We start from the raw sequence: 23,168 nt of genomic DNA, 5'->3' as shown, positions 1-23,168 counted from the left end.
AAAGTAACGAATAAACGTGTATTTAACGCTTTGCCGGGTGATACGTTCGATGGAATCTTTGACTCTAGCAAGATTCAAGTTCCTTTTATATCTAAACACAGATTACAGTAGTCTCTTCCAGAGATACGACCGCAAAGAATTACTTTGCAACGAATAGATCGTGACATTTCGATTCGGATGATTTTGCCATTTTCTCAAAAAACGTGGGCAGTGAGCTTACAAAAAGGTATTCAATTTCGCTGCCCACACTGATTGAGATTTCCCTCCCACACGATTTCGCGAACCCCTGAAACACGTCTTCCTGTCTACGTCAGAGGGTATCGAATATTAACCTTCATGTTTCGAATAGGTTAAAGTTCAGTAAATGCGCAATTTAAAATGAGCAGCCTACGCAGAGGAGAAGGTAAGAAAAAGTGAAAAGATTTCGAATGGCACGATACTCTGAAGAAGATACTTGGTTCGACGCCATCGCTAAGTAGACGTAGACAGGAAATTTGGACCAAGAGGAACGGATCGCAAGCGCATCGAAGAGTCGGCCAGCAAGGGAGGTCAGGCAAAAGGGGAAAGGGTGAAAGCTGCAACTGCAGTTCGTGTCTTCTTGCAACGGTATCGCGGTTAGAAGGTTCCGTTCTTCTTCTGGCTCGCTTCAGACGGTTCCATTCTCTTCGTCCCTCGATACGTTTCTTGTACACCGATCCGACCACCCTCTGCGCCATCCCTCTCCTCGTGTTTTGTATCCTTAGCCCGACTTCGTAGCCTTTAATGAATGTAATACGATTTCGTTGTCGCGGCAAAGAATTCGAAATCAGCTCAACGGCTTTATCTGTTTCCCCGAGCGTATCGGTTTGCGCGGAGGCTGCCAGACGTACCGGGGTTGAAAAGGTGAGACAGGGGTGCAAGGAAAAGAAAAAAGTAACGACGAAGAACGAACGACGAAATGATAATTTCAATTGGTCCAAGGGGGAAGTAAAAGTTTCAACGGAGTAGCTTTGAGTATCTAACAGAGGGATGAACGAGGGTTGAAATAGATGAGCATGGAAACAAAAAGACTGTAAAAGGATAATGCGTCGGTATAAAACGATCGAGGAAAACTTTTCCCTGAAACGAAACTGTTCGACCGGATAATGTACGATTATTATGTAACGTGATTTCTATGAAAACACGACGAAACAATAACGCGATCGAACATTTGCCTGGTAAAATATCCAGTGGTCGTTTCGGGAAATGATGACGCGCTGACAGGTTCGTTAAAGTCGAGCTCGGCGTGTCTGGCTTCGATCAGTCAGCAGCGATTTAATTAAATATTCTATATATATATATATATAAATTCGATGGTGAGCAACGACGGATAATAAGCGCGTAACAGAATTTCTAGAAGGGCCCGTCGATGCGTATTTTCACGGCAGCCGTCAAATATCTATGAGTGGATCGGGATTGATTGACAGCGAGATCGATCGGTTTTAATTTCATTTGGGAACAGGGAACAATCGAGGACTTTTGCGAATACCTGCTCGATTGATAGGAGAACTCGACGAGCGTATCGATTAGAAAATATCGGGAAATGTTATTTTTCGATCGACGATTTCATACGAATTGCACGATCTTAGAAACCACTCGATTCTGAAAGGAAATACGCGGATAGATATCACGTTTGTGATCCATAGGAAAGTGAGGAGATTTGTCAGCGACAGGAATGTTAAAATTGACGATAAAACGATCTCTCGGTGAATGGTGCCGGAGGGAGGTGAGATTTCATTTCTCGCATTATTTCCAATTCGAGGCACAGAAAGTGTGCCGCACGATTTGCTTCTTAGCGGGACCGAGTACGGTTCAATTGTAAATCTTAGTCAGCTATGGGTACAAAACGCGTTGGTATGGTGAAAATATGGACGGTATTTCAATGAGAAATGAACTCCTTGCTGCGTTATAGTACAGGCTGTATCGCGATAGATAGGCAGATATAAAAGATTTCTTTAGAAGAAAATCAATACAAATTCAAATATCAAATTGAAATCACAATTTTATGAAATTTCGTTAATCATAACTAAACAAACTGAAATAATTTATGATCCAGGAGGAGTTATTTCGTTCATCCAGGATCGCTCAAACGTAAATAGTATTCACCGACAATCTGTTGCGTAAGATAAATACCTCGCAGGGGTTCGACTGTGTTTGTTTTAACCAGCGAAACGTTCTATCGAAACTCGAGATTTCGCTCTCGGGTTCCTTTACACACCGAGCACACACGCGTATCCTTCAGAGGACTCGCGCGACAGGAAGGAGTAATTTGAAATTCAGCCTCGTCTTTTATTCTGTCGCACGAACGAGCTTCCTTGCCGTCGAAACAGAGCAAGACAAAGAGTCGATACCATAGAGAGGGACACTGTTATAACTTTGTTTTCCCTGCCGAACCGATACCGGATGATGATACGATTTCCTTCTGGAGAAAAACGAATTTGAGAAACTTCGAACAACCGATTGCTGAAGTCGAGAAACTGGTTGTTTGGGAATTCGCGATCAGTCGTGCAAGAATTTTCCCTATTCCTGTGTTAACGTTTGCCTGGTTAAATATGATCGTATCTACTGTGGACATGTTGCACGAAATCATGTTTTGCTGGTATCGGTCATGGCAAAATCAACTGTATTTGCAGCCCGGTAGAATTATAGGGTAATTACAAACGTAGAATCTATTCGTTAGGTAATCTATGTTTCAATGAAGCACGCGTTTCATTAGCACGGTCATAACCGTTGAAACCAGCTGGACAAGAAGCTGGTAGATAGAGTGAACTTGGTTCTCTCGAAAGCTGAATACTTGGTAGCAAATCGTAGAGTAGAAATATAGCAGCATCCCTTTTGGCGCGCATTGAATTCAAGTGGTCGAAGTAACAAAAGCTGAAAAAGGACTTCTGACTGGGTGAAGCTTCAGGGAACTCTCGGGTAGTCCGAGGTCTCTCCCTGTGAAAGTACGAATTCGCGTAGGTGGGTCCTCGAAAAAGAGAAGCAGAGAAATTGAGAGAGCTTTGAAAGCTGTCGCGGACTACGAATCGGACAGCGAGCCAACGAAACGAGAACATAGAGGACGTACAGTAATCGTAGGAACCGGTGATTTTACACGGCAAAATTGAACGTGGGATAAATTCGTTACGTTCGTTTCCGGGAAAATTAAATTTCGACCCGTGTAGGTTGCGCCCACGCTCAATAGTCTATGAAATTTACAACTGTAGAAATATTTGAGAATTTTCTTTTGTGTAAATATCATCGAAATTGGTTTGCAGCAATATTGCGGGAAATGTAATAAAAAATGAAAAAATGTGAATACTCGTGAAAGGAAATAAATCATCAAGTTTGTGATAAGAGAAGCAACTTATCTATCTGTACCCTCGGAAAGCCCTCGGTTTGTAGCAGTTGCATAAACGTTACGCCTATGGAGAAATAAAATTTTATCTCTTCGATTCACGCGTCTCTATCCACCCCCTCTGTTCCCTATTTCCCTCGATCGCGAATCCGTAGAAATCGTAGCGTTTTCACCAACGATCCGCACACCATCGTCATCCTTGGGGTAAGTCGAGCGATACCCCGATAAAACCGAGCCGATTCAGGAAGGACGAACAAAATAATGGGGCCACGTGGAAGGTGTTGTCAGCGGGGTTGAATGAAGCAGGGACGTGGAGCAGGTGTAGGAGGGACACAATTAAAAAAAGCTCGAAGCACGCTTTTGTCCACAGGCAAGCCGGCACACGAGCTGCCGCGTTTCCCGCGCACACGTTTTCTTCCTTGAAAAGCTATCTACCATCCTAGTCACCGCACACACACACATTCTACCGTCCCTTTTTTCGAATCCTTTGTCTTATTTACTTCTGCCTGGCAGTCGGTCGTTTCACGAGCGTATATCTCGAGCTTTGCCGAGCGATTTCCAAACTACTCGCGCGAAAGGACGATTTGAGAATATCTTTTTTTTTCGAGGGAGCTGGTTAAGTTTCATGGAAAATGTAGAAGGTGTTTTGTTTCGAGGCTTCTGCTAGTCTCGAATGAAATAGGGGAGAATTATTGTAGTAATTGAGAAGCGTTTCAATAACTTTGAATTGTACCATTGAATATTGATAATTAGTGGAATATTCGATAAAGTAGTGACGCAGTGAAATTATCAATACAATTAATTTAACAAAATTCCAACGACAAATTTACCTAATGAATATAAATTTTGTATGAAGATTATACGAGGTATTAAAAGAACGAGCAGGATTGTTGAAATTTCTCAAATTCTTTTCCAAAATTCCCGTGGGTTACACGCTCTCAGACATCTAGCTACCATTACGTTCGAAGTTTAATATCTTCCCTTCGTAGGCGATCGTTTGAAGTTCCATTCATGGCACGTGGCTACTGTATTTGTGTAACAGACTGTAGATGATGAAACTAACCAAATATTTCGTTTCATCGGAAACAGAAGGTGGATTCCCCTCTTTGGATCCCGTTTCCCTTTCCCCATCAAACTTTAATACAAAAATTAAACGAGAACCCCCATCAAACTGTCCAAACAGGAATCTTTATTATTATTTTAGTATTTGTTTTTTAATACTATTTAGAATTTCCTTTAATTTTTCTTTAAATTTGTGGTGCAGATCGCTGATGACTCTCATTTGACGCGTTAATTGCGAACGATTAATAAAAAAAAAAATATCTGCATACACGAAGATCATACGAGACAAGCATGTACGAATAGAAGAGGCGAGGGCCAGCATTAAAAAGATAATTAAGAGATGGAAGACAATGGACGTTCCAATCAAAATTCAAGGCAGACAGCATTGTGCCCCGGCCTTGTACTCCGTTCTCTTTTCACTTCTCTCACCATTACGAGCGCATTTTTCTCGCCATTAAAGTGTCCAGACAGTTTTTCAAGTTCATCAGATCGTTCAATGGAACAATGATAATATTTAATGAATTATAAAATAGAAGCCCGGTTCGATGTTTAAAATTCATCAGCCACGAACGGAATAACTGTTGGTGAAGGGAGAAATATTAATTTCTGTACGTTGATTATCTAACGAGTAATTAATCATCTTGAATTTATCTTACCGTTAGAAAATAATTGGTACAGCACCGGCTGGTAATTACTCGGCCCGGAGGCGACAGGCAAAGCTAACAAACTATCGAACGAGAAGGATTTAAATGTACCGCGGAAATCGAAACCTCGTGACATCCTGTCGTAATGAGAGAACAATGTCTCGAGGAAACAAAGAGGAGTAACAATTGCCAGGGTGTCTGTCTGCGCGAGCATTACGATAACTGTCCCGCTGGAAAATGAAGCGTAATAGCATCTCGGCGTTTGATCAAATTCCCGTTCTTGATTGAATTTTCAATTCTCCTCTGACAGTAAATACATTGATAAAATGTTTCAAATAGGATGGGCCACGTTTAAAGAAAATTGAAATACAATATCAAATAATCAAGTCCCATAGTTAATATCCTTCATTCTCTAAGGGGATAAAATACACTCCGTTCCTAATTATTCGTCGTCAAACATACAAGATCCTAAACGCTGTATAATCAGATCGTTGCTCGGGGCTCTCCCTTTCTGTCGTCGACTGGGGAGCGATATGAAATTGGTCATTGTAGAGACACCTTTTGGGGTGTCACCCACCCCATCGCGTACTCTATTACGTGCATTAGCCTCGAATCAGTCTCTAAATTCGTTAAAAATCTTTTCGAAAGGCGAGTAAGTGAAGAATGAAAGAAATTCGTGAGAAAGGAACGATTCATTCAAGAAAGAGCGTAACAAATTCAAGGAAAAAAAAGAAAGGAATCGCGGTCAATCTAAGAGAAATCTTAAGTGAAAGATGATAAAACAGTTCGTGAATCAAGGGAAAAGATTCAGGTGGTAATTAATTATCCCCGAGGTAGAGACTAATTCGCAACACTCGATTCACCTATTTAATGCAAGCATGCAGTTCGAAGGGGGTCGTAACTGGTCGCCTAGTTACATAAGTAGGTGCAAGGCAGAAGGTTGGAAACTGGAGGCGAGATCGTAGGTTTATTGATTCGGTTTTCTCTCGCGGTAGAGTTTTTTCCCCTCTCCCACCCCCTAGATCCACCCAGTCCTTATCCGACCCGTTGCTTTCTGTTGCACCCCCACCCCCAGCATCACGACGTTCGAAGTAGGACGCAACCTTCAGGGGCTCTTTCCTTTCCCGTACGACCCTGACTGACCCAAAACGCTATCAAATTAGTTCCTGTATACCGCCAATGTTCCTGTTACACCCTTTCACCGTCCGATCGCCAAGAATACTCCTGTCCATGAAATTACTCTAACGATCTTCGATGGAGTATCAATTTTTCGGACCCACCAACTTCCCTTCTTAATTAAGCTCGTTAACACTTCGATGGCTGCATACATAATCAAATGAAATTTTCTATTTTTTGAACAGGGGTTGATTTTTTAATTTCATCAATCTATTCATTATCTGTTTGTTATAATTGGTTAGATAATTTTACATAACAATTTTGTACATGTAATTGAAATGTCCAAATGTTTATTTGAACGACAAGCCTAAGTAGGGCAGCTCGAGGGGAACTTTAATAAGCGATCACGGATATTTTATCGTTCGATGATATTCGCATAGCAAATTTAATAGCCCTATTATACCCGACGATACAATGGCATTATACAGCCTTCCTCTCGCATAACAATCCAACGTTATAAGGAAGATTTCTCTTTCGGAACATTGGCGTAATACGACGCCTTACTTCCCATTCACCGTGCAGCCTATTCTGTCTTGCGAGCAAGTTATTAGACTCGCTCGTCCCATTTCGCGGAACAGTTTGATTAACGATTTTCCTCACAGTCCTAATAACCAGCAACGATCCCCTGGAACACGATCGTCGTTATTTTCCATCGTAAATATCACCGGCAAACGCCATCCAATGCCGGCCGGAAATACATTCGAAAGGTTCTATGGTGTTTACGCTTCTTACTTGCACCTCGTGACAACGCCTGGTGAATAACGATGCGCTAAGTCGGCTTAAATTCTCATTCGAATGGGAACAGGAACACGATACAACAGGAAACAACGTTTACCAAGGATAAAAAAAAAGAAGAAGAAAAACGGACTTGAAAGAGATAATAAAGATCCTACCACCTCACGGGGCGATGAAGTAACATAATATTACCAATCCCGCCCTGGAAGCTTTAGAAACGAGATAAAGAAGAGAATTAATACTTCGTTCTATATACTGAATGTACAGGGTGTAACTTAATATATAGAGTTTATTTCAGGGTTGAATTTAACACTTTGATGATGGTATATTTCAAGGGATATACGGTTTCTTTCCTCGTCGAAAATGGTACTATTGATAAATTTATACTTTATAGTGTTTAGTTTATTACTTTACACCCCGTATACTCTTGGTCCAATACAACCACCAAGGAAGGATTGAAAAACGTGTCGCGTTCGCTTGGTCCTGATCGAAATGAATCTACCGTTTAGCCGGGGGGGTGGTGGTTATTTTCACACTATACACACACCTCTTTATCTGCAACTGAGAATTCAGCAACGATAGCTTTCGCGACATTTTAACGGCTGCTGCTGCTGCCATTAAATCGTGTCGCGACTGAAATGATTTGTGACGCGGGAAATGGCTGAAGTTTCCACGGTGATACAAAACGATGGCGAACAATATCGGCCCCCGACCAACTAAGACTTACCAAAAGTGAAATTTAGTGAAAATTTACGTAACGCCAAACTACCGCTTAAAGTCTCTTCCTTTTCAAATATAAATCATCCCTTACGACCGAAAGTTACACGAACTTTCCATACGCTACGTAAGCTTTCACTTACAAAATCGAATCAGGGTGATTATTTAAAACAATTCACTCGTAAGCCCCTTACGATTTCTCCTCCAACGGTTGATCACCGAACCTTTCAGAATCGAAGGGTATACCGTGGTCTTAAACCTACCCCCGGAGTCCATCTCACACTCGTTTCCCGAGTTAGGTAAACAGTTTAGGATTATTGAAGTAAGAGCAACGCGGAGGTCAGCGAGTAGAAAAGCACGGAATCACGCTTCGATATTGCACGGTCGAGGGAGATGGTCGTTTGAATAAATCGTGGTATAAACCCCGAGATGAAAGCAACCGTAACGCAGTGACTCGTGATTTGCTAAAGTGTACCTTAACTATCTAATCCGTGCAACGATGTACCGGTGAATCGATAAGCCACAAGGTCGAAATAATTTCATAATCGATAGACGTTGATATATCTCAGTTGATAGAAAAGTTTGACGAGAATAAAGCTCTACCCACGCGGGTATGAAATGGTGACATATCGACGATGTGATCAATCTCGAGTATTCCTTGGTCAAAGAAGAAGATATAACTAGAACATATCGAGCTGAGATAATTTCAACATCCACCTACGTTACTGTAAAGGTCAAGCTTGAACCTCTTAAAGACGCACCGTCGACGAAAGTCGATTAAACTCCACCCCTTTGATTTTTCAGAAATTTATCATAGCTGTTACGTAAAATAAATTCTTGTTCTAGAAACAATCTACCGATGATCGATCGAAACTATTACCAAGGTGAATAAATAAATAAAAGGGACAAAATCAATAAATTAGGAGAGTGTATACGTGAGAACGGTGTCTAACACAATAGCCTGTTTAAACTCTCCTTTTGCAGTCAACGAAGGACGCGCGACCCTTAAATTGCATTTGAATAAAGCAATTTGTGCACGCAGCGTAATCCAATTCGGTCTTCTTGCTAGTTTTCGCGACGCGAAAGCACCGATAAATCAACCAGTTGCGCCGCGCATCGGGTCGAGCACACCCCTACGATATAACCATATGGCTTAATTTCATTCGTTTCGCCCTGTAATTCCCACCCCCGAAGGAAAAAAAAAAGAGACCGCCTCCTGTTCGAACCGCAAGAACTCTGCTTGCTGCAGTTAACGCTTTCACTGTCACAGTAGATTCAACCATATAGTCAGACACGTAGTAAAAGTGCCTTGCCAATTTCTTTTTAATTATTGGAGTAAATTAAATTTGTAACGATTTTTACTAATGAGCCTTGTACTAATCAACGTGTTAACATTTTTTCCTTTCTACAACTAGATACACCGGTTTGTATATCTATGTATATTTATGAAAGAATTGGAACACAGTCGCTTCGCACAGATTTTCACGTCAAATAGTACAATACTATGGAACAGTCTAGGACAGCACACTCGAAATCGCAGAAAAATCAATAAACGATTAACTCCTACGGGTGTGCAATGTTATCAAAATTTTTCAATTTCCGTGATCAATACAGCCCTTGGGAAGGATTGTTTTTTTCTCTCGTCTATCGAATTGCATTCGTATACAACCCTCGGAATAACGAATTTAATACGTGCTTACAATAAGTGAAAATAAAGGAATGTAAGAAATGAAAGTTCGTTCAGGTAACCATTGAAAATGATTCGATCATCTTTGATGTCTATCGTTAATCGTGATTGCATGCTCGGTTCTCCTTCGTGTCGCGTATCAAACGATCCTCGATGGTTCACGTGTTATCAGTAGCAGGCTATCGAATTAGAGAAGAGGAGAGGAACGGCGCAATTAATCGGCAATTGCGTTCGATCACTTCCATTCAGGAAGCTCTTGCGTCGACACGACGGATACGTTGTGGAACAGTTCACTTTATAATGCTTCTTCTTCGACTGTGTTCGTAAGACTTCGTCGGCAACGTTACAGTTCACGGAATCTCGTAAAACGTTGCCGGACGAGAGAAAGAAATAAACATTGAGATTCCGATAACAATATCATTCGTAGAACTGTGTATCGGAGACGAAAAACCTTCTGATTGTAAGGGGATGCAATGAACAAAAATGATACGCAAAGAAGTACAGATCAAGGCAGGTGAGACAGCTATGCTATGGTATAGCATTAAATGAAAAAAGAAAAACGAAAAACACCGAACAGCCATGAAATGAAAAACATTGCAGTAATGGACACGTATATACAGGACGGCCCGATAGAGAAACAGGAATGATTCAATTTCCTTTTGTCAAATAATTTCAACGAAATTCGCGACTGGACAGGGAGAATGGTGCTGGAAATTACTCTGATTTATTCGATCGTTAATTATCGATTTCAGAAGCGATAACGATCCTGGAATTGATCCAAAAATGATCAGCTGTAATCTTCTTTTTAATTGTAATTTGTATCAGATAGAAATTTAGAAATCACAAATTGCTCGTTTCAAATTCTCTAAAAATATACAGCTATTAATTTCGCGGGAATGCGATGTATTATAGGGTATTGCGTGAATTTCGTTTAAATTATTTACTTCCGGTTAGGTAGCTGACAATCGAGCTGATCCTCGACACATCGGGACCATTGTGTACATCGATGTATGTGTACATACACGTTGTGTTACGCGTATCGCGTGGTTTACAGTATTTCGAGAACATCTATTCAACCGAACATCTAGAAAAACACCAGTTAAAAAGAGAAAGAAAGAGAGAGAGAGTTATATAGAAAGAGTTAGGTGTAGAAGAAGAGAAAGAGAGACAGCCATCTCACCGCCCGCCACAGCTCAAAGCACTCACGAAATTCTCACGGGGGTGCACGACTAAAGGGGCCACCGTTGTCTATTTTTTCGTGGCGAATATCTGACTCTCTACTCGAGGGATACGTTACGGGTTCCGTATATTTTATAACCTAGAAAAGCGATCGCACTGCTCTCGTATGTACGATGCGATGTACCCCGGACCGGTGAACGCCGTGGTGCCACCTGACAGACTCCGGGAAATTTGAGAAAACAGGATTTCCTTCGGCCCATGCGCGAGAACTTTAATCGAATTTTGGCGTTGCAGTGCCGACAACGAACCACTTCCGCCTCAATGCACACGACGGCCCTGCATTTGGAATTCAAAATCCCCCCCGCAATATTGTATCGCATCGAAGATAGACGAAACGCATATTCTTTCGTCAATTAAACGCAATTAGATTTCCTCTGTATCATTAATAATTATATTTGATAAAGTATGAATGATATGATAAAGCTTTTCTTTTAAAAAACAAATTCGCTTGGGCGGGATGCTTAATGCGCATGTGATAAATGGCGGCGTCTCCGCTCTAGCGGTGAATACGAAATTTTCGCCTTCCGCGAAATACGTCGCTTAATTGTTACTTTCAGCTTAATGACACTGTATTTAATGAGCAAGAACATCTAGTAAAGTCACTCACCCTCTCGTTATGTTCAACTCATCCTTTTCTGGCAGAAAAACTTGAATATATTAACACCACACGGACCACTGAACTACACGCGGGGGGTGACGCCATAACTGATTGAAGGCTCCGCGCTACAGCGAAGTCTGATGCGTCACCTAGCGACGAATATCGGAACTAAATATTACTGCTTTCTTGATACATGTTCGCTTGTATAAATTTTCTGTAAAAGAAAAATATTATGCACGTTATATTGCAATGTTATAATCTCTAATTAATTATAATATTGCATGACATTTCATGAATCCCAATTATGACTGAAATATACATTATTACTATACGTTTTACTATAATATGTCGTAAGAAATAAAATAAAAAGTTTCATAGTTACTCTAAAACAAAAGCAAAGAAAGAAATATGTTATTTAAATAATAAGTCACTTACTTTTTTAAAATGATTTATAGACGAAGTATGGTAAAAGAGGAACTGGTAAAACAGACCCGTGTGTCATACCGACTATGCTCTTTACACGCAGACCTAACTTCATATGGGGATATCTTGGACCCCAAAAGCATGACCCTTCGTAGACAATGATATGTTCAGTCTTTTTATATTTATAGTCACTATATATATATAGCAGCAACAACGGTCTGCTATTTCTATCATTAATCTGTGATAAAGAAAAGGCTCATCTCTATTAAAAGAATAATTATTTAAGAAACCTTAAATTATTTTCAAATAGTAAAACTACGTTTGACAGAAATCTTGAGCTTTGAAGAATTCGATTGTACATCTGTTTCGTAAAGTGACATTCGGTGATATGAACAATTAAATCGTGTTAATTAGTAATAAGTTCGATTAAACAGAAGTAATAATAAAGCGAGTCGATCTTGATGTTCTGCTGGACTGACAATCATGACACGACTAAGAGGCAGAGCCTCTTTAATGGTCATCATAATGATCAGTTTTACTCTGTTGATTGTGATTTATCACATTCTCAGTAACGAGGTCGAGGACATCGCATCCAGTAAATTAAATCCAAGATTAAAGATCGAAGAAGTTTACCCATTGAGTGATCTCACAGAAAACCCCCGTAATATTGCCAGAAAACAACGAATAGAGGCTCACATAATGGGTAAATTGAAAAGCGGTGGAGGACAATTATTTAGTGACTTCAATTATGCTAGATCAGATGCAGAAAATATACCCTTGTTCAAAGGTCACAAAATTGTACATTTGGATTTAAAGGGTGCTCCTCCTAAAACAAGTTATTACAAGTACTTGTTCAGATTGCTCAAGAGATTAGGTGCCACTGGTATACTTATAGAATATGAGGACATGTTCCCTTTTGATGGTAAGATACAAGATATCAGTGCAGGTAATTGTTACACCAGGAGAGATATTGCAAATATTCAAGAGATAGCCAAGGAAAACAAACTCCTGGTTATACCATTGATTCAAACCTTTGGTCACATGGAATTTGTTCTGAAATTAGAGAAATATAAAGATTACAGAGAAGTGCCACATTATCCACAAGCTTTATGTCCTACTTACAACAAGACCTTACCATTACTTTATGAAATGATAGATCAAGTAGTAGCTGCTCATCCTGATATAAAGCATTTGCATATAGGAGCTGATGAGGTATATCAGATAGGAGAATGTACCAGATGTTTGGATATAATGGTTAAGAGGCAATGGGGCAAGAAGCAATTGTTCTTGGATCATGTTTCAAAAGTAGTAAGATACATTAAAGACAAATACCCAGAGCTGAGCATTCTCATGTGGGATGATGAGTTCAGAGAAATTTTACCTCAGGAGATCATAGACAGAGGCTTGCATTTAATGGTGGAGCCAGTTGTTTGGAAATATACCACTGATCCTGCAACATCATTAACTGATCAGCTGTGGGAGAGCTATGCATCAGTTTGGAAAGATATTTGGGTTGCTACAGCTTTCAAAGGTGCCACTGCACCTGATAGATATTACACAGATATCGCATACCACATGGAAAACCATCAACGTTGGTTGGAGATTATTAATAAATACTCCACTCAAACTACATTCAAAGGCGTTATTTTGACGGGATGGCAAAGATACGATCATTTCAGCGTACTTTGCGAACTCTTACCCTCTGCTATACCCTCTCTTGCTGTAAATTTAGCCATTCTTCAAGCTCCAGATTTAAGCGGATTTCCAGTAGAAGTACCTACCGCTGTATTACAAGCACTACAATGCGAGGGCATGATTTCGTTAAGTATCCCAGAACCACAGTATGGGTGGACTAAATGTAGCTATCATGGTATATCAGTTTATGCCACAATTTTACGTCTTTTCGCCTTGACCCAAGAAGTTAATAAAATGGAGCAGGACAATACCTTCAAGGGATGGTTGAAACCATACAATCTGAAGTATTCGTTTTCAAGTCCTAGCCACGTGGAACGAGCAGTTGCTGATCTGGACAGACATAAAATGGAAATAATGTATATTGAGAAAGAGATGCGATCGGCTTTGGAAGAGATATACGATAATTACACGGTACAAGAATGGGTAGAGACATACATTACTCCAATGAATGAGAAATTTGTACAATTGTGGGAAGCTAAAGAGAAAATTTTAGAAAAGAACGTGTGGCCAAGAAGACCGCTAACAAAATCAGAATTATAGTAAAATGAATATTAAAATTGAAAAATGAAGTTAGCTTCCATACTGCGTAATGAGAGACTGAAGACCACATTAGGGTAAAGAAAAACGACGTACTAATTGAAATATTTAGAATCCTTGTTTTTTAAAAGGACGAGTAATCGATCATCGATCGATACTATATGAAATCTAGCAAAATTATAATTTTGCACCTCGTATCTTGGTCTCAGTTCAAACGACTGCACCGTCCGTGGATTTAGTCTGGTTTATTCTTTTAAGAATCAGGCTCAAAGTCTTTAGTAAACCGTGCACTTAAAAAAGGCGACTTTAATACAGTTTTTCAATTAGCATTTCCAAAATATGAATTTAAACTTCAAGCTTGTATATACAAACATATAGAAACGAGATCAATTATCTGAGAGTACGAAGTGCTAATTTTAAAATTGATCTTAAAATTGATAAATTGTAGCGTCGTTTGGAAACATTGTATACTCTTCTTTATTAATACCCCTTTTTCGTATAATTTCTGATTAAGACGACTAACTTACTTGCTAATTTATTAACAATTTTTTACCCTTTTCGAAGGCTTCCAATTCGTCTTTTATTCGAAGCTGATTGTTCCAAGAATGCGCACACATTGCGATCCTACCTGTTTTTTTACCTGTTACATGACGTATTCCCTCGTTAATTGCGTTTTATTTTATACGTACGTTCAATGTGTATTGATTGCATGAATAGTGCCATTAATTAGATTTAATGAAAACCAGTGTTACAAATAATTTTTATTCTATCGTGTTCAAAACACGAATAAATATATATGTTTGTTGTTATAGTCTACTTAATTTTATGATTAATTAATTAAAAAGAAGAACCAGTTATAATACTCGGTTCGCTTTGTGATTACTTCACGGATAATCTTTTTAAGAGCACTTATAAAAATCATCTCAAGCCTCTAATACCGAGTTCATGGCATGTACTCAATCTACAATGTATGTAAATTACTGAATGTATAATATTACCTATTATTGTAAAAGTATTTTTAACATTGTTACATCGACCCATATTAACACGATCACACGCAATTAGTAAGATTCTATCGATAAATAAATTTCTTTTTAAATCTATCCCTGAAGACACCAGTGGTTTATTATTGCATTGGCCCCTCTAAATATACAAGATACCCTATGTAAGAAAATAAGTCGAAAATATGTAATAAAATTTCGAGTTATTTTCTTATTAAAAATTATTTAATCACTGCAATACACACACCGCCGATTTTGAACCGGGAAAATGAGGATAAAAGGGAATGTGATTCTGCTTTTTCACGGGAATTCTCTTTACAACTTTGTGAACCGTGTTTATGTCGACCGTGTCACCTATTTCCGCGATAATTATGGGTTTGTGGTACTCTTTATCCGTTTTCGTTAAATGAACCCCTAATACCTGTGCTGCTAGAGTCACTATGCACAAAGACACCTGCAATTAGAATGATCCGTCAAAATTAGTGAGTTTAATTAACAATTAGTCCTTTACTTACAGCCTCGCCAGTCCTTGCGGATACGTCGTGAGATGGAAATCCATTTTCCGCCGCGAATTTATGTGTTCGATCCTTCTTCACCGATCGCTGATGCTCGATATCGCATTTATTTCCAACCACAGCCATCAAAGGATTTTCTTCGTAATCACTGTTTAGTTTTCTGATTTTGTTTATCCATTCTTGTAGAATTTCGAAGCTAAAACTATTTGTAACATCGTAGACTAACAGGATTATCTAGAAAAAAAGACGTCAATGATGAAAGGTTGAAAATATCTTCTGACAATTTTGCTCTTCTTTCTTACATGAGCACCATAAACGTATTTGTCCAACATGCTTCCATGAAGAGCAAGTCCACCCACGTCCCACAAATGGAGATTTACATTCTTATAGTAACCGACACTGACGTTCTTCAGGAAGAAATCAATTCCAGACGTTGGCGTATATTGTCTGGTGAACTCGTTGTTGCAAAACTTCTGAGCGATGCTCGTCTAAACAGGGATCCTTGAACTTCAGTTCTATATAGAATCGTCTACTCGATCAGTATAGAAACTATAATGATTTTAGTTAAAAGTTCATTCAATTCAAAGAATATTAGCAAAGATGATGGAAATCCTACATCGATGAAAACTCGCGTGTTATGTCAGTTCGCTGATTAGTAGTGCAACCCTAATTTCCTCGAGAACCTGTTGTGTTTTTAATTAGAGAGCACAAGACCTGTGATTGAAGAAAGAACTATAGACAGCTATAAAATGACTCGAGTCACGAATAAACAATTTTGCGAAAATAAAATCTAAAGACTTAATTATACTAACTCACCCTTAATGCTAGAAAGCTAAAATCAAATTTAGAAACTTAGAAATATTTTAGTGGAAGATCGATGCTAGAATTGAATAATTTAGACAATAAATCAATATGATTCCTTATTTAAAAAAAAAAAATATCCAGGTCACATCGACACTCACTTTTCCACTTCCGGAATCACCGACGAGGACGATCTTCAGCCTCTTCGTGATCAATTCCTCTTCAGCTTCAGACATGGAGGAAGATCTTTATGGAAGATATAAAATATAAACCCAAAGATAGAAAAGTAACAGGAAATCATACGAAAAAGTTGTGAATGTAACGACGGTTGTTCGTCGACTATAATGTAACATATAAAGGGTCTGGCATGTGGCTAGAGAGAATGAAATCGAGCGAATCGACCGACCACCAGCTGTGGCCAGTGCGACGTCGTCGTCGTCGGCTGCATGAATAAATTAGCGAATAATCGATAAAACTACAAACGCCACTGTGCGTGCCACTACCTTGTCGATATTGCGCCTGAAAGACGTTTCCACCCCCGCGATGGAGTTGAATTCCCTCCATTGAACACTTCGTACCGCGTAAAATAACAATTTTACAAGAAAAAAATTTGTTAATTACAGAAAATTTTGACTTATTAATCAAAAGGTAATAACACAATTAAGGAGGAAAACGTTTAGCATCAACCAAGGTAAAGTGACTTCAATGACTTCCTCAGCTCTCGTACAAATAACAGGATTGCTATTTGTCGTAGACATTCGAGATTTAATCAATTTTTACAGCTTACAATTAAATTTATCTATATACATGATCGAAAGTAGCGTAAAAAAATATGTATCCGACATTTTGCACGGTCTTTCTTACAGTAATACGTGGAATAAATACTTGAGTCGATTCCTTTGGTCAATAGCAGTCATGATCCACTATCTGGAACATAGATTAATTATTAAACAATTGATCTCCTGAAATTTGATTGATCTTCCTCATTTTCCGTCTTACTTGTTTGGTATCATTGGTCGCCTCGGTGACTCGTCGATCCTATGGAACAAAACTTACGCATAAATCCCTCTCGTTTATAAATGTATAGTTATAGAAAGTATTAATTAAAAATTAGATCCTTATAATTGGCTAAGAGGTAGTAATTCGACACGCGGCAACACGTCGTCGTTCGAACGACCGTCAGCCTATCGGCACGCTCGAAGTTCGCTTTGACTATTTCATAATATCTTCCATCGCTGAAACGTATCAATTTTTATAAGCATAAATCATGTGGATCTGTTTTGTATTCTCTGCCTACCTCAAACTTAGACAACGTAATTTAATACACTTCACGCGAAGTATGTCTATGGCCTTCTGACTCTTGTCGGAGAACCTCAGGTTCTCCGGGTCCCAACGCAGCTCCAGACGTTCTAAATTCGGGCAATTATTCGCAATTCCATCCATCAATTGATCCACGTGAATATTCACGCCCAATCTCTCATGCGTTCCCATTACCAGAATTCTAAAAGGCATGGATTTCGAAAAATTGAAAAGGAAGATTGTAACACCCTATGTACATCATGATTCGTTCAAAAATATATCTCACTTGGCGTTTGTTAATATTGGTAACACGCTCTGCCATAATTGATCGGTAATGTGAGGCATGCCGGACAAAGCTAGCCCCCACAGTTGGTGACCGTATCTGGACAAAAATTTATGTAGACCATCGTCGTTCAGATTGTCGGAACTGTCCAAGTCCAAGGCAATCAGGTTCCGTGGATTGCCAAGTTCAGCCCATGCTTTCAACACGCTGTCGTTGAAGCCGTTCAACTGGCCTGCACTCAGGAAACGGAGACCTGGAATTCTGGTCAACATATCGATCAGACATTCCGTCGACAAATCTGTCCCGGTCACGTCCAGCTCCTGGACACTAGACTTCTCCCATTCCACCTGCATTACGTATTCACTTTGAAGATCTGCAAGAAATTCGTGAACTCCTTGATAGCTCGAAAAATCAAGGTGCTAGTTGAAAAGAATGATAAGTACTTGTTCCTTGCATCAGGAGACACTTTAATCTTCTGCTCCTCTGGAAGAGGGTCTTCATGGTCGAGCCAGTGACTTTGGCGCAGAAATTCACAGCCAGACATTCGAGTTGGATGCAGTTCGAAGAGAATGCATCAATATGTGAATCATCTACGAAATTGATACCATACAGATTGATCACCCTTAAATTTGGGGTGGCTGATTTAAGTTTGTGAACGTTTATCACTTCGTAGATTTCTTCTTCCTCTTCTTCCACCTTCTCGTATGTCCCTGGATTATTTATTCGATTAATAATTGGGTCATGAAAAATTAATATCGCGGGAATCAAATACGAACCTATCAGATGGAGAATTTCTAAACCATTAATGAAGTTATAAATCTTCCTCATGAAACCCTCCATGAAGATTACCTCCGACAGACAGATACACATGTACTTCAGTTTCGTAGGAAACGCCTGCATTTCCGAGAAATCGTGCAGCTGCATCGCAGTGGAGAAGTCGAGGAGCATGTGGGTCAGGTTTGGACACTTGTTCGCCAGCTCATGGAGCACCGTGTGGGTGATCAGTTCGATGGGTAATTCAATGTACCTCAAGGAAGCTCCAAAACGTGTGCTAGTGTATAATGGAAATTTTTTGAATAATATCCTACGATAGTATTTTGGCAAATGGTAGGGCATATTTCGGTAACGAGATATTCTGCCAACATTCTTTACATTATCTTTTTCTACCTGATCAAATGCAGTAGATTGTCCAAGGAATTCACGTGTAATCCACTGATTTCCGGTCTCAGGGATACGTGTTTCCATAAGCGTGTGTCGTAAGCGATTTGCCGCCACCTTTTGCACACACGTGCCACCCTGCATATCTCGCGATGAGAGAGGTAGCTGAAGACGTTCAGAAGCACCTTGTCTGGCAATTTTTCTATAGTCTGAAAGGACAGAGTGTTTGAAAAGTTAATACGATAGATATTTACCCCTTTCGTTAAAGGGGTGGTTTTTACCCCAATTCGATACAAAAAAGATGTAGTGATTTTGCAATTATTGTTCGACAGACACCTTGAAGATTTTCAATTGCTTTACTTTTCGAATAGAATGATTCACTTACTGTCCCTGCAAAACGACTTTTAATGACACCGCCTTCAGAAACGAACATCTGAGACGTTTCCACGGCGATTTGACCCCAGACATCGACGCCTCCGAGATCCATTTTGTAATTTTCTCAAAATCAGCTCGGTTACACTAATAATTTTATTACAAAGACTCTTATCACTGATCGTACTTCATCAAATGATCCACGGAACAACGATCTATCGATCGAACTCTGGATTCGACGTGGCGCGGGTGAATTGAAATTCGCGTTCGAGGAAACACTAGCAGAAAAGGGTAATAATAATTGCTGGTGCGTGTGTTTCGCGAAAATCGCGTCGAACGTCGGAATTTGAGGAACCAGAAATTCTAAGTCTTCACGGGATTTCTAATCGGATCACGCATGCGCGTCGTCCTAAATATAAGACTTGGAAGACCCGTCTGTGCTTTAATTTTAAACTCGTCACCCGCAGCCAAGGTGCATTTCCTTGTGTTTCCCCCGTGAAACGTCAAATCCGGGTTGAAGTTTATAAAATATTCAAAACTTTCGTCCGCTACCGTTTCAACGATTCATCTCTTTTCTTTCCACAAAAATTTTTCTACTCAATTAATTTAGAAATTACTGAAAAATACCATAAACAAAACCCTCTGTAAAACTTCTATTGTATCTCCCTTATTTTGAGATATACCCACTTTGTAGTGGACGATTCTAGTCACCCTTGGTAGCTAAAGGGTTAATGAGATTTTGCAAGCGTCGAGCAATTAATTGTAGAATTTTTAGTGTTCCATAAGTCTTAGGTTTTCTAAAAATCTGCCAAAATGTTCAAGTTGATTTAAGACTTGGAACTTATCCGACACGAGACCGTAGATGAGGTGCACTAATGCACGTGGTACTTGCGTGGAGATACATGCAGCAGAACAAAAGACTTTTTTTAAATAAATACAAGTTTTCCTGGTGAAACACTTGTGTATATTGTTTAGTTATCACCTGTTCGAGATATCAAATGGTTCGATCTCATAGCAAGATGAGTAACATTGTTTAATCACATAAAATAATTGAGTTTATACTTCTTGATTCCAAGAGTTGGTTTTATCGTAGGAAAAGATTAAAAGTGTTTTGATAAGAGGTGTCATATGTTATGGAGATCGATAACATCTCCATTTGGAGGGTTTTCCTCATTCCATACAGTTGCAACAGTATTATGCAATATTGCAAATGCGATTACGTTCGATTACCATGATTAATGAATTTCAATGAGGCGTCTGTTGTGCAATAATCGCAAATCAAATGAAAGTCGACAAATATTAAAGACATATAGGGAATGTGGATCTTTTGTTACTTATCTCCTTATTTTAATTAAAATATTACCGCTTTCGACACAATTTTTTTGCGATAGACACTAGCACCCAGATCCTCCCTGGATATAGCGCTGGTCGCATGTTCCACGTTCAGTTGATGCCAGGTACTCATTATAAAAACTTAGTCTCAAACTTAACAATTAATCCAGAAAGATTCACTTCAAACACCAAAAATTATTCAAGTCAATCTGGGAGCCATTTCAGAGAAGCACGAAACGAAGTAAGAAGAGAGCAATTTGTTAGAAGTCTGCCGATTGACTCGATCATACTACACTTCGAACTGCATCTAGCTTAATTAGTTATAAATAAAGACAAGCAGTCAGTCAGTCAGGCAAGCAGACGAGACAAGAATAGGTAGACCCCATCGGTAAATTCTAGCAACGTGATCTAGGAAAGAATTCTATCTTTTACACACTGCTGTATTGAAATTTTGCAACCATTTTATAACTAGAATCTTTGTAAATAAAAGCTGTGACGTTTGTTCAAATGAAAGATTAATAATAAGTAAAATTTCTCAGTAGATCCTAACAGGGTGTTCTAGGAACTGAACTATCTAGGAATTTTGCAACTATCTTAACAAGCCATGATAATCTTTCGAGGGAAAAATTAATAATAGATGGTCTTGGTTTCTTCCAAATGTAACTGTCTCGAAATTTTGCAATAATTCTAATTAGAAATCAAAGATTGCTTGTTGCAACAGTTTCTTATAAACCTTGCAACGAAGGAAGAAATATTATTATCTATGATTTACCGTATTCGGACGTCTTATGATCTCTGTATTATCATCCTCGAAAGTGTTCAGTTGTTGAAGAGCTGCTTCCACGCTCAGGACGTTCCAATTGGACATTCTTCGCATGTCCATGATGAAGATTTAATCGTAGATCGGGAATGGATTCAAACATCAGTGAATTAAAACTTGAACTTTCTTTGAAAGCTGTTTAACACTCGGACGTTACACGATTTGTTCAACCAAAATGTTATTAGGCACTCTTGCGATATCATTGATACTTAGTCGAATATGCAAATGACAGATTGTTGCACGAATAAACGTCACAAGCACCAGGAAAAGAAAGACACGACGTAACACAGAAATCTAGATTGCATACGTTCTTCGTTCTCATTTCCTTTCAAAATTTTCTCTGGCAAAAATTAGGAACGTGAAATAATTTTTACGAATTAATCTTTCAGTTATGTAACTGGTTTGCATAATCAATTTTTTCCTTTTTTCCTTTTTTTTTTTAATTAATGATTGAGAACGTATGCAATTGATGATGGTGAAAAAAATTAACCTACTCGACCATCGTGATGTTCTTGTGCTAAGCACCTTACGTTCTGGGTCGGAGGTGAAAAATGTAACTAAAATAATCTTAACTTTCTGTCGTTCCCTAAAATAGAATCGCTGGAGTGCTCTGCTACGCAAGGATGCACAGCCAACAGAGAGCCGTCACGTTACATTTGCGGGACTTTTCGAAAACACAATAAGAAAAAATACGTACATTCTCATTTCTAATTGCTTCCTTACATCCTAATTAACATCGACGATAATTAAATTGTCAGAAGGTTGAGCAACATTTAACTCTGTGCTAACTCAAACCTACATAAATTTTACTACACCACTTGATGTTTTACTTGGGCAATAAATTCAAATTATTAACAATATGTATTCAATAATTAATACTATTTTTCATATTGTGAACGAGATTTTCTTAAAATTAATTAATTACGAAAGAAGACAATGAAAATGAATGATGATACGTTCTTTAAAAGATTCTTTCATTCAAATAAGAAGAATTAAAGATTTATGAATGAAACGAAATATGAATTTGTGTAATTTCGACTTTCTATGTCTACTGTAAAAGTTCTGGGAATGATAAACGTCGAGTAACCGTGACAGTTGTAGAATATCCTTTTGATTGCAGGCCAAATAGGTACCATTTGGCTCGGCGCCATTAGCAATTTGATTAATTAAGGCCACGTATAACACAGGTGCAACGATGATGACCTACAGAATCTTGTATGATGTAAATTTTCTGCATACGGTTTGTTTATAATTGCATAATTAACTTGTTAAACATTTGTACTTGTTGAAGCGCATATTTTAAAAATGATACCCCTGGCGCTATCTAGAAGTGAACATCGAAATCAATGTTCTTTCGATCAGAATCGCTAGATGACGCTAAAGGTATTGTTTAAATTTAATAAATGTATAAAATATGACTTATGCGATGATTTCAGCTTCAAAATTAATCATTTCTCTGTAATATAGAGAAAGACTTTACAAAATACGATTGAAAGAGTACGTCATTCTTCAAATTTTAGTTTATACATAGAAAAGATAATTCATGGAATATCATGTGTCTATTTTACTTGGAATTGCATTATCTCATATAATTATCTCCGTAATTTTAATCCTTTAAAAATTAACTGCTGCTACGACGTTTTTGTTATCACCAAGATACATGAGGAGATATGCAATACACAGAAGTGTTGCGATAAAAATGCTAAATATCTCTGCAGA

General features: G+C 38.7%; 4 protein-coding genes across 11 annotated transcripts in view; 1 reads left to right on the top strand and 3 right to left on the bottom strand.

Moving 5' to 3' along the window:
• LOC117600917 (protein Skeletor, isoforms B/C) overlaps window positions 1–11,762 on the bottom strand; it is a 47,756-nt gene extending 35,994 nt beyond the window's left edge. The window contains exons 1-2 of one of the 2 annotated variants that reach the window (XM_076692903.1): window positions 11,649–11,762; window positions 11,223–11,427 (exon numbers count right to left, since the gene is read on the bottom strand). The gene's annotated coding sequence lies outside the window, so the exon portion shown is untranslated. Of the gene's footprint in view, window positions 1–10,694; window positions 10,748–11,222; window positions 11,428–11,648 lie in introns of those variants that run through there. The other variant, XM_076692905.1, reaches the window with a different exon arrangement.
• Window positions 11,763–11,828: 66 nt separating this feature from the next.
• On the top strand, window positions 11,829–14,971 carry LOC117600918 (hexosaminidase D). The gene has a single exon (XM_034316983.1). It carries the CDS (start codon window positions 12,120–12,122, stop codon window positions 13,869–13,871), a length of 1,752 nt encoding a protein of 583 aa, XP_034172874.1. The 5' UTR covers window positions 11,829–12,119; the 3' UTR covers window positions 13,872–14,971.
• Window positions 14,972–15,098: 127 nt separating this feature from the next.
• On the bottom strand, window positions 15,099–16,421 carry LOC117600924 (ras-related protein Rab-28). Its single transcript, XM_034316996.2, has 4 exons — window positions 16,347–16,421; window positions 15,687–15,872; window positions 15,385–15,618; window positions 15,099–15,323 (listed from the first exon to the last, which is right to left on the bottom strand). Exons 1-4 carry the CDS (start codon window positions 16,419–16,421, stop codon window positions 15,099–15,101), a joined length of 720 nt encoding a protein of 239 aa, XP_034172887.2.
• FipoQ (F-box/LRR-repeat protein FipoQ) lies at window positions 15,734–22,298 on the bottom strand. 7 transcript variants are annotated; one of them, XM_034316986.2, is made up of 10 exons: window positions 21,402–22,298; window positions 18,935–19,134; window positions 18,544–18,818; window positions 18,211–18,477; window positions 17,771–18,140; window positions 17,483–17,686; window positions 17,185–17,420; window positions 17,071–17,112; window positions 16,347–16,431; window positions 15,734–15,885 (listed from the first exon to the last, which is right to left on the bottom strand). In XM_034316986.2, the coding sequence occupies exons 1-7, from the start codon at window positions 21,510–21,512 to the stop codon at window positions 17,285–17,287; spliced, it is 1,563 nt and encodes a 520-aa protein (XP_034172877.1). In that variant the 5' UTR covers window positions 21,513–22,298; the 3' UTR covers window positions 15,734–15,885; window positions 16,347–16,431; window positions 17,071–17,112; window positions 17,185–17,284. The 7 variants fall into 7 exon arrangements, with proteins under 7 accessions (XP_034172877.1, XP_076549022.1, XP_076549021.1 ...); XM_076692907.1 differs by having other exon boundaries at window positions 16,347–16,411; XM_076692906.1 differs by having other exon boundaries at window positions 16,347–17,112; window positions 21,402–22,297.
• Window positions 22,299–23,168: the final 870 nt, after the last annotated feature.

The sequence above is a fragment of the Osmia lignaria genome, chromosome 16 (genome assembly GCF_051020975.1).
Source record: "Osmia lignaria lignaria isolate PbOS001 chromosome 16, iyOsmLign1, whole genome shotgun sequence".
NCBI classification, from domain to species: domain Eukaryota; kingdom Metazoa; phylum Arthropoda; class Insecta; order Hymenoptera; family Megachilidae; genus Osmia; species Osmia lignaria.
The sequence above is the reverse complement of the archived record's forward strand: the minus strand, read 5'-3'. Positions and strand labels throughout refer to the sequence as shown.

Coding starts and splice junctions, on each gene's coding strand:
- LOC117600918 (XM_034316983.1), top strand. CDS start 12,120: ATGACACGACTAAGAGGCAGAGCCTCTTTAATGGTCATCATAATGATC.
- LOC117600924 (XM_034316996.2), bottom strand. CDS start 16,421: ATGTCTGAAGCTGAAGAGGAATTGATCACGAAGAGGCTGAAGATCGTC. Junction 15,619..15,686: donor AATACGTTTATGGTGCTCAT/GTAAGAAAGAAG, acceptor CTTTTTTTCTAG/ATAATCCTGTTAGTCTACGA. Junction 15,324..15,384: donor CCGCAAGGACTGGCGAGGCT/GTAAGTAAAGGA, acceptor TTCTAATTGCAG/GTGTCTTTGTGCATAGTGAC.
- FipoQ (XM_034316986.2), bottom strand. CDS start 21,512: ATGGACATGCGAAGAATGTCCAATTGGAACGTCCTGAGCGTGGAAGCA. Junction 18,819..18,934: donor AATCTACTGCATTTGATCAG/GTAGAAAAAGAT, acceptor ATTATACACTAG/CACACGTTTTGGAGCTTCCT. Junction 17,421..17,482: donor TTACGTTGTCTAAGTTTGAG/GTAGGCAGAGAA, acceptor GATACGTTTCAG/CGATGGAAGATATTATGAAA.